The 11,754-nt window shown below is 34.5% G+C and overlaps 1 protein-coding gene across 7 annotated transcripts in view; it reads left to right on the forward strand.

The window, feature by feature from the left end:
- The window catches only part of ZNF148 (zinc finger protein 148), a 155,472-nt gene extending 145,163 nt beyond the window's left edge, over positions 1-10,309 (forward strand). For all 7 annotated transcript variants that reach the window (XM_060149302.1, XM_060149297.1, XM_060149303.1 and 4 more), the window contains 2 exons: positions 6,952-7,070; positions 7,394-10,309. In XM_060149302.1, the coding sequence (XP_060005285.1) occupies positions 6,952-7,070; positions 7,394-8,992 (1,718 nt within the window). In that variant the 3' untranslated portion in view covers positions 8,993-10,309. The remainder of the gene's footprint in view (positions 1-6,951; positions 7,071-7,393) is intronic.
- Positions 10,310-11,754: the final 1,445 nt, after the last annotated feature.

Genomic DNA, 11,754 nt, shown 5'->3' on the forward strand with positions numbered 1-11,754 from the left:
CTTTTAACATAATATTTGAGAATAGTAGCCAGCAAAAGTAGGAAAAGTATTATAGGTTAAAAATAACTGTATTATTGTAAACTTGGAAAACCCGTGAGAGTCAACTGAAAATGACTAAAAACCAGCAAATTCATTAGAATTGCAGAAAACCATATGCTTTGTATGTGTACACACACAGAGTAGAAGATTTAATGGAAGTAAACACCCTCTTTATAATATCAGCAACAAGAAATGTGGAAAATTCCATATTAGGAAATTATTAAAACACTACTGAGGACACAAAACAACCCCACCCCCACTTTTTTCAGTGAGAAGAGTTAACATCATAAAGCACATAAAGTGTATCAGTTTTCCATAAGTTAACATAAACATTTCAGGCAACTCTCCCTTCCCCCCACCACAGATACTAAGCTAATTCAGAAATGATTTGGAAAGTGGACAAACAAGACAAACCAGAGAAAAACAAAAGAAGAACAGTGAGGGGGATTAGTCCTACCAAATGTTGAAGTATATTATAAAGTCTTAATAACTAAAACTTGTTTGTTCTGGCTTATGAATAGTCCCATAGAACAGAATAGAAGGTCTAGAAATAGACCCATGGAACTTATTAGTGTATGATTGTGATAAAAAATGTGATCAAGAAAAGATGAACCTTGCAGTAAATGATGTTGGAAAAACTGGATAGCCATCTGGAAAGACAGTTTTATCCATCACATTCTACCTCAGGATGAACTCCAAATGTGTGTGATTTAATGTAAAAGATGAAACTACATACGTGTCATTAAAAATATGGACAGATTGGAACAGGAATGTTCTTTCTAAATAACACTTAAAATTTAATATCCATAAAATAAATGATTGATAAATTCATCTGTGTAAAAATTAAAACCCCTAGTAGCCAAACAACTCCACCCCCACTATTAAAAAAAAAAAACAAAAAACTGGAACTAATACAGACAGATGACGAGTCTCTTTAATAAAGCTCTTATAAATCATCAAGAAAAAGATCAGCAACCTAGTTTAAAAAAAAATAGGTGAAAGATAGGTGCAGACAGTTCTTAGAAAATGACATGTAAGATGGTCAACGTCATACTGAAATATTGTTTTTTCACATATTAGATTTGTAGTCATCAGGAAGTTTAACAACATAGTAGTATATAGCAAGGTTATAGGGAAACAGTCACTCATACATGGCTGGCGGGGTACATATTAATATCTCCTGTGGAGAGCAATTTTGGCAGTGTATTTCAAAAGCACAAACATATTTATTATTTGACCAGGAATTCTGTTTTTGAGAATTTATCCTACAGATGTACCTGCACATTTTGCATTGACAGGGTATATATTACAGCACTATTTATAACAGGAAATGTTTGGAAATAATAGGGGATTGGTTAAATAAATTGTATGTCTATCCATCAGTGAACGATATCAGCTATCAGAACAAATGAGCTAGCTCTTTTTCTACTGATAAGATCTCCAAATTACTGAATCAAAAAAAAAAGATGCAGAACACAGTAAAATACGCTATCTTCATGTAAGAAAGAGGGAAAAATTACAAAAAGAATATGTACTTATTTTTGCTTATGCCTGTGTCAAGAAACTCTGGAAAGAAACAGACCCAAACAAATAAATGTAGTTACCTATGGAGGGGCAAAGATAAGAGGAAGACTTTATCCTGTATATTTCTCTATATTGTTTTGATTTGGGGGGGGGAATCATTTAAGTATGTGAGCTAATCCATAAACAAACAAGGATCCTTAAATGGCAAAACTTAAAAAGTTTTATTCTGGAATGGCTAGTTAAAAAGGGAGAGAGAGAAGAAGAGGGAAAAAAATGGGAGAGGGAGAAGAAGATACAGAGAAAGATGGTAGAGTAAAAAAGGAAAATAAATACTAAAGCAGAACAAAAAACAAAGGATTAAGAAATAAAGATAACAAAAGTGGGTAATCAAAAAATAAATGACTACAGAAGATGAATTTGTGTTTACATTCATTTCTGGCTGACTTAGCTGTCATAATTGTTCTATTTAGGGGACCGGGAAAGTGTTTTGTTTTAAGCAGCAAAGGAACATTTTTACAAATTGCTTTTAAGGCATTAATGTTTGTTAAAGTAAATTTCTTTTTTTTTTTTTAAAGTAAATTTCTTAATGTTGCTTCTGGTTAAATAAGCTTTTAATTCTTGATCTTCTACTAATATGTAGCAAATAATTTAAGCACGATTTTTCTCCATTTAATTTATTTTGAATTTAATTGCTAGCTCCTTGTGGGAAGAAATCATTTCTCATTCACTTTACGTGGTGTCAGTTGTGTTATCATGCATTATTAAAGTTGCAACTTTATTGAGATGTAATTGACAATATCAAAAAACCCACCCCTTTAAAATGTACAATTCAGTAGCTTATGGTATATTCACAGAGTTGCACAGCTATCACCACAGTCTAATTTTTAGAATAACTCATACAGTAGGTGGTCTTTTTTGTCTAGTTCCTTTCACTTAGCATAATGTTTTAAAGGTTCATTCATGTTGTATGTAGCATGTACTTCTATTACTTTTTATAGCTAAATAATATTCCATGTGTGAAAATACCATATTTTGTTTATTCATTCATTAGTTCAGGGACATTTGAGTTGTTTTTACTTTTTGGCTTATATGAATAATGCTGTTAGGAATATTTGTTTTTGTGTGGAAATAACGTTTTCAGTACTCTTGGGTATATGCTTTGGAGTGGAATTGCCGAGTCATATGGTAACTCTTATGTTTAACATTTTAAGGATCTGCAAAATTGTTTTCCAAAGCAGCTGTACCACTTTATAATCCTACCACCCAAGTGTGAGGGTTCCAGTTTCTCTGCATCCATGCTAACCCCTTCTTACTGTCCTTTCTGTTTTAACTGTCCTATTGGGTGTGAAGTGGTTTCTCGTGATACTGATTTGCATTTCCCTAATGAGTAGTGATGTTCAGCATCTTTTCATGTACTTATTGGCTATTTGTATATATTCTTTGGAGAAATGTTCATTCAGATCCATTACCTGTTATTAAATTAGTTTATTTGTCTTTTTATTGTTGAGTTGTAAGAGGTTTTTTTAGCATACTGGATATATACATCCCTTATCAGACATATGATTTGCAAATATTTTTTCCCATTCCATGGATTGTCTTTTCACCTTTTTAAAAAAAACCCATAACTTGAAGTTTATCATTTAATCATTCTCAAGCATACAATGTAGTGTAGTGAAGTACCTTTATAACATTGTGTAACAAAATTATACACAAAACAAAAACCTGTAACCATTAAGCAGTAACTCCCTTTTCCTTCCTCTGCCAGTCCCTGGTAACCTTTATTCTACTTTCTATCCCTGTGAATTCGCCTACTCTAGGTATTTCATATAAATGGAATCACAAAGTATTTGTCCTTTTTGTGCCTGGTTTCTTTCACTTAGCATAATTTATTCAAGGTTCATCCATGTTGTATCATATATCAGAATTTCATTCCTTTTTATGGCTGAAAAATATTCCATTGTCTGTATATATCACATTTTGTTTATCCATTCAACACTTGGGTTGCTTCCATATTTTGGTTGTTGTGAATAATGCTGCTGTGAGCATTGGTATACAAATCTCTGAGTGAATCCCTGTTTGCAGTTCTTTAGGGTATATACCTAGGAGTAGGACAGTTGGCTTGTATGGTAATTCTAAGTTTAACATTTTGAGGAATTGCCAAACTGTTTCCCACAGCAGCTACTACAGCATTTGTCTTTTTACTTTCTTGATAGTGTCCTTTGAAGCACAAAAGTTTTTAATTTTGATGAGGTATATTTTATTTATTTTTTGTTTGTTTGCTTGTGCTTTTGGTGTTGTATCTAAGAAATCATTGCCTAACCCAAAGTCAAGATTTATTCCTATATTTCTTCCAAGAGTTTTACAGTTTTAGTTCCCACATTTAGGCCTATGATCCATTTTGAGTTAATTTTTGTATACAGTGTGAGGTTGGGGTCCAACCCCATTCTTTTGCATATGGGTATCAAATTGTCCCAGTGTCATTGTTGAAAAGACTGTTTTTTCCCCACTGAAGTCAGTCGACTATAAATGTAAAGGTTTATTTCTAGACTCTCAATTCTATTCCTCGATATGTATGTCTATCCTTATGCCATTACCACACCATCTTACTACTGTAGCTTGATTGTAATTTTTGAAGTTGGGAAGTCTGAGTCTGCCTACGTAGTACTTCTTTTTCAAGATTGCTTTAGCTGTTATGGATCCCTTGCATTTCCATATGAATTTTAGGATCAGGTTGTCAGCTTCTGCTTTGACCAATGTGGGGTGTATTATCATTTTTAACATTAAAGTCTTCCAGTTCATGAATATCATGTAGAATTAATTGAATTCTAATAAGTTCACTAATTTTCTCTTTTATCCTCTCTCACTTTTGAAGAATGACTTTAAATTCTGATCTTAATGAGCTCTATCATATACAGTCTTTATTTCAAAATATGCACCTATTCTTAAACTTCTTTTTAAAATAATACTTGTACTCTCCTTCCCTTTTCATCCTAGTTCTTCTGGGATCTTGTTATTTCGATTATTCACCATAATATTCCATTTTAGTTCAGTTTCCCACCCTTACCAATCCTTAATCTCGAATGGATTGCCTCCTATTACTTCTCACCTCCTTTTTCTCATTTCTTTCACTTTCAAACTTCCTAAATAAGTGGTCTTCTCTTCCAGCTTTTGTTGCTTCATTAGTTATCCACTTACTAACCCCTTGGACAAGTATCTTAATTTTTCTGGACTTTCTTTTTTGTAAAAATAAGTAAATTGGTCGAGATTAGTTGTATTAGGTCTCCATTCTAGCCTTTGAACTCTGGAGTCCTTACTCAGACTCCCTGTGTACAGAAGTGGAGCTGTTCTGTCCTGAATTTTGGGTGGCAACCTTAGAGCCATTTGCCACACCAGGATGATCCTTTGCAGGCCTCTGTGGAGCCCCCAAGAGCATAGTTTGAAGCCATTTCAAAGTCCCTTCAGCCCTAAAATTTGATAACTCCATAGCAATTACAGAAGTTGCAGTTCTTGAAAGTTTCAAATAATTTATTTGTTGCCAAATTAAATTGTCTTTTTAGGTACCAGTTCTCCACTATATTTTATAGTATCTCAACCCTTAGTTGCTCTGTTATTCCTCACTAAATTTTCTTTCCTTGGCTTTAATCTCATACACACAATCCCTTAAAGGGCTACTCAGCTTAGGTTCTAACACAAGAAGCTTTCCCAGATCATACCAGCTCATAATAACATTTTTTCCAATTATAATCCACTGTAATAATCCTTTATGCCATTCATGTGGCCCTTAAAAGTTGCCCGAAGTGTTTTGAGCTACATAAAGATAATTTAGGCCCAGATTCTGACCTAAAGGAATGTAATTTAGTTAAAAGAATAGATTCGTACAAAATAATTATTGGAATGAAAGTAATGAGTGGCATTGGAGAGGTACAGCTGAAGTTCTCTAGAAAGTTAAAGAAGATAAAGATGCCTTTCCTCTAGGGGAATAGGGCAAAGTATCCCAGAGGAGATGGGCTGGGCCTTGAGGGGAGTGTAGTACCTGAACACACAGAGGTGGACTGAGGGAGCTGCGTGAATCAAGGCAGAAGTAGGAAAGCATGAGATGGTAGGTTCTTCGATTTGGCTGGAGAAAAATGTTAAGATAACTAGTGGGTTATAAAGTTATAAAGGTAAACCAGAGCTGGATATAGTTCTGTTGTTTCTTTCTTGTTTTCCCAATTATGTCATAAACTCTTTGAGGACAAGTAACATGTCTTATATTTTTATGGGTAGAGGAGAAGTATTAGTAAAGTTTTGCTGACTGTATGAAAGGTAGAAACAGTGGTTTCCCAAACAAGCATTATTTAAGATAACTTCTTGTCACACCCTTCTATTTACTTAGGCTGTGGCTTTATCATTAAAAGCTATTTTAGATCTTCTTAGTTGTTGTTCATTAAAGCTGAGAAGTCCTTATGTGATTAAAAAAAAAAACTGGGGGTGGTGTGGGGGTCATGTGCCCAGTTAACAGCCCTCAATTTAATTCGCTCCCGAAAGGACATGAGAAATGCTGGTTTGAGTCGAGGAAAAGAGAATCAGTATAAACAAACATTACTTTTAAAACTTAGTCTCTAATTTAAGCTCTTCTTATGTTTTTTGTTTGTTTGTTTTTTCGGTACTCGGGCCTCTCACTGCTGTGGCCTCTCCCGTTGCGGAGCACAGGCTCCAGACGCGCAGGCTCAGCGGCCATGGCTCACGGGCCCAGCCGCTCTGCGGCATGCGGGATCTTCCCAGACCGGGGCACAAACCCGTGTCCCCTGCATCGGCAGGCGGACTCTCAACCACTGTGCCACCAGGGAAGCCCTCTTCTTATGTTTTAATAAATTAGATTTTAAAAATATTTTCCTAGGATTCAGATTTCATTTAACCACAAATATCTTTGAAAAGACATGAAGAATTAAAAAGGTATACCCAAGAATTGTGTTGGACTATGTATGGGTAACATTTTGTTTTTTCAAAAATTTTTCTGAAATACTTTTTGTATGATTGAAAAAAGGATTAGAAACATCAGCCACTCTACTGAAACCCTGTTCATATTACTGTTAAGGTCCTGGTAATAATACCGGTCCCTATGGAAGGAGTATATTATGTACACATACAGTAAAAGGGAAATTGAGTATGCCTGCTTTCAACCTTTTCTTTCCAATGGCGTGTACCAATCTCTTCCATTTTTACAAAGCAAGGTATTCTTGACAAATTAAACTGGAAGATATGTTTAGTATAAGGGAGACTTTGGTCATTTAAAAAGAACAAAGTATGGCAACGTTCAAAAGCCATTTATTTAGAGGTTCTTGTGGTGAAGTAATTCATTATTTTACAGTATTTGTTTTGTTTTAAACTTTCTGTATCATGTGCTAGGTGAAAAACCATTTCGCTGTGATGAATGTGGTATGAGATTCATTCAAAAATATCATATGGAAAGGCATAAGAGAACTCATAGTGGAGAAAAACCCTACCAGTGTGAATACTGTTTACAGGTAAGATGTGGTTTGAATATTTTTTAAAAATCATTTTATTGTGGTATGAGTGACATTGAAACTCTTCTATCTGAAATTAAATTATAAAACAATTCTAATAAGTGAAATTAGAAAATGTTACTACTAAAACTATTTGAAGAACTTCCTAACTGCTGTTGATTCAATTTGTAATAAACAGTTGGCTCAGCAAATTAGTTTGGAGTTGCTCATATTATTATGCTTATATCTATCTTTATATTAATTCCGTTTTTTCTTTTCTTTTCTTGGTTGACCAAAATACAAACTAAAACAAAAAACTCACTTCCGAACTTTGAATTCGACAGTATTTTTCCAGAACAGATCGTGTACTGAAACATAAACGTATGTGCCATGAAAACCATGACAAGAAACTAAACAGATGTGCCATCAAAGGTGGCCTTCTGACATCTGAGGAAGATTCTGGCTTCTCTACATCACCAAAAGATAACTCACTGCCAAAAAAGAAGAGGCAGAAAACTGAGAAAAAATCATCTGGGATGGACAAAGAGAGTTCTTTGGACAAATCTGACCTGAAGAAAGACAAAAATGATTACTTGCCTCTTTACTCTTCAAGTACTAAAGTAAAAGATGAGTATATGGTGGCAGAGTATGCTGTTGAGATGCCACATTCTTCAGTTGGGGGATCGCATTTAGAAGATGCATCAGGAGAAATACATCCACCTAAGTTGGTTCTCAAAAAAATTAATAGTAAGAGAAGTCTGAAACAGCCATTGGAGCAAAATCAAACAATTTCGCCTTTATCCACATATGAAGAGAGCAAAGTTTCAAAGTATGCTTTTGAACTTGTGGACAAACAAGCTTTACTGGACTCAGAAGGCAATGCTGACATTGACCAGGTTGACAATTTGCAAGAGGGGCCTAGTAAACCTGTGCACAGTAGCACTAATTACGATGATGCCATGCAGTTTTTGAAGAAGAAGCGATATCTTCAGGCAGCAAGTAACAATAGTAGGGAGTATGCGCTGAATGTGGGTACCATAGCTTCTCAGCCTTCTGTAACACAGGCAGCTGTGGCGAGTGTCATTGATGAGAGTACCACAGCATCCATATTAGATTCACAGGCACTGAATGTGGAGATAAAAAGTAATCATGACAAAAATGTTATTCCAGATGAGGTACTGCAGACTCTGTTGGATCATTATTCTCATAAAGCTAATGGACAACATGAGATATCATTCAGTGTTGCGGACACTGAGGTGACTTCTAGCATATCAATAAATTCTTCCGAAGTACCTGAGGTTACTCAGTCGGAGAATGTTGGATCAAGCTCCCAAGCATCCTCGTCAGATAAAGCCAACATGCTGCAGGAATACTCAAAGTTTCTGCAGCAGGCTTTGGACAGAACTAGCCAAAATGATGCCTATTTGAATAGCCCGAGCCTTAACTTTGTGACCGATAACCAGACCCTTCCAAATCAGCCAGCGTTCTCTTCCATAGACAAGCAAGTCTATGCAGCCATGCCCATCAATAGCTTTCGATCAGGAATGAATTCTCCACTAAGAACAACTCCAGATAAGTCCCACTTTGGACTAATAGTTGGTGATTCACAGCACTCATTTCCCTTTTCAGGTGATGAGACCAACCATGCTTCTGCCACATCAACACAGGACTTTTTGGATCAAGTGACTTCTCAGAAGAAAGCTGAGGCTCAGCCTGTCCACCAAGCTTACCAAATGAGCTCTTTTGAACAACCCTTCCGTGCTCCATATCATGGATCCAGAGCTGGAATAGCTACTCAGTTTAGCACTGCCAATGGACAGGTGAACCTTCGGGGACCAGGGACAAGTGCTGAATTTCCAGAATTTCCCTTGGTGAATGTAAATGATAATAGAGCTGGGATGACATCCTCACCTGATGCCACAACTGGCCAGACTTTTGGCTAAAAAAAATGTGTAAATAATACTGGCACTTTAGAACAGATTAATCAAGAGTGGGGTTACTCTGTGTAAAATGGAGTGCTGTACAGATTTAAGAGCAATGCGTTAAAACAAGTTAAGCTGATATGAATAGCAAGATAATCCAATAACTGCATTTTGTTTGGTTAGTCAGCATTCTTTGAACTGCCTTACATGTTGTCACCTTTATAGAAGCAATGCATTACTTGTTTTAGATCAGAAACTTGCTATTCCACCTACACCAAGTTTAAAAGGAAAAAAAAAAAAAGACTCTCGCACAATTGTTTCCTAACGGATAATATTGTACATTTTTAGGAGATTAGTAATTGTGTGAAATTTACTCATACTGTTTCTAAGTTTTTCAGCATAGTCATGGCACTTCAGCAGGGAATCTGAGTATAGACAGAGTGAACTTAAAAGTTTAAATGTCAAGAGATTATGGCTTAAATAAATTAGTGTGTCCTATAGGGGGAAAAAAGGAAACCACCTTTTAAAAAGAATGATATGCCATATACCCTTGATTTTCATTTTGCATTATATTGACATGTTTTTTTTTTGAGAAAAAAGTAATAAAAATCTGATAGTCTAAGACTCCACTATTTAAAAGCCTAATTACTTTAAAAATATGCATACTTTCAAAACTTTTACCAAAATACATAACTGTTGAAGCATTCACTTCTGTATGGAAGTATGCATATTGGTGTCAGTTTCTTTGTACAGTTGTACCTAGATATTTTTTATGATTTTTCATGTGCAAGTATCAAGGTTTTGAAGTTTTAGTAAAAAGATATTCTGTAGATTACATTCCCAAGAACATAATGCTTATACAAAATGTATATTCCACATTTTAAAGCTTAATTGTATTTTACTTTACATATACACTTCAGTTAACATAGAGCACTTAGAATCTATTTGGTATTTTTGATTTCTCAAAGTAAAAAAAAAAATTTAGATTTTTAGGTTTGATATGGTTGTGTCATAATCATCTCATAATTGAAAATTTTAATTTTTGGCAATAAAAGGAAATTGGATATCTTTGGAACTGTAAAACCTGGTTTAATCCTTCTCTTTCTAGAATCTTGATAGATTGGATAATTAAACAGTATCCAGAGAAACTAAAGAAATGGGCATTTTAATTGCTTATTTTATCTTGAGTTACTTTTTAATGAACACTGCTCATTACAATTTTACAAACCAAGAGTGTTTACTAATTCTAGTAACTACAGTTTCTTTTTCAGCTAGATGAGTGATCGGAAACTTTTTGTTGCATTTCAAAATCTAAATAAACTACAGACTTTATCCTTATACCACGAATGTTTTTTTTTTTTAATTCTTTGTCTTAAAATAATACAGCATGGTACAATAAATAGTGCTTTTATATATATACATATTATACATATACTTTTCTAAAGAATGATGGTTTGAGTTACACATTGGACAGTTTTAATTTTTGGAAAGTAACATTTTATTATCCTGTTTAATTTCTTCCAACTTTTTGGTTTTTTATTTTAAATTTCCACCATCTTTGTCACAATGCACACGTACTGATATAGCACCAGTGATAATCTAAAATTAAAACCCTTGGAAGGTGCAACTTTATGTTAATTTCCATTTTAACTTTTGTATTGGCCTTATAGATCTGCAGTCTTTGTTTCAGTATAGAATGTTATACATTTAAATTATTTTTTTCTTTTATTTAATGTTATCCCAAGACTGTTCTCATAAAGAAAGGGAACAAAGAAATATCTACCCTTAACATCTTTTGCATTTATTTTGAATATATGGTGTTTTTATGATAAGGAATATAAATTATGTTTAATATGGGTTTCCTCTACACTTTGGTTGTTAAACTTTGCTTGAAATGTTTTCCCATTTGACAGCTTTCTTTGCTGCCAAATTTTTCAAGAATTTTAGACTTCTTTGAAGTAGATATTGAAGTTCTGCCATTACTGACTCTTAAGAATGGTGTGTCTTGCGTTGCACATTACAACCTCAAGAAGGCTTCATTCAGGCGAGATGTTAACAATGGAACTGTGCTCTCCCTAGGTACAGGCATTTTTGTTTTTCTCATACTACTATTGGATGATGGTAGGCATTTATTTTGGTTTTTTGTTTTTGTTTTGAGCCTGGTTAGAATTTCTGTTCTGTTGAGAACTTGGTACAGAATAAGGTTTTTTGTTTGTGTTAACATCACCAGCACAGTTTTTAGAATGTGGCTCTACTGCTGAGCAGTAAGTCAAGGAGGGAAGGCCTTTGAAAGTAGCAGTCATGCAAGCAGTTCAGGTGTTGCATTCCTGTGTTCACCACATTTCTTTACATCTACATAATGGCAGACTTTTCTACCACATTATAAGCATATTTTGAGATAAATGATACTTTGGCATAATTTACTGACTTACCACTTTTTAAGTATAGTCATCGCTCTCTTACTGTGAAATTCTACATGCCTACCAGAGTTACCTTGTATTATCATCATATGATAAACATCTCAGCAGTTTGGGTTTCCCCACTTTGGTTCAGAAAGTTACTTAATTTCTATCTGGGCATTAATAGAGAAAGCAAGTAGCCTTTTGTGCTGCTTTAAATCAGAATATTGAGGATATCCTTTTGCAATTTTTATTTCATTTCTCTTGGTGAGCAAATTGTTCTATGAAAACATACTCTTACACCCTTAAACTTGGCGAAGTGTGAGTGAGGTGTGCTTTCTTAGGACCTGTTCTCATGTTTGAAGATTGGAAACAGATCACATT

Source organism: Lagenorhynchus albirostris, chromosome 5, assembly GCF_949774975.1.
Source record: "Lagenorhynchus albirostris chromosome 5, mLagAlb1.1, whole genome shotgun sequence".
Lineage (NCBI taxonomy): Eukaryota > Metazoa > Chordata > Mammalia > Artiodactyla > Delphinidae > Lagenorhynchus > Lagenorhynchus albirostris.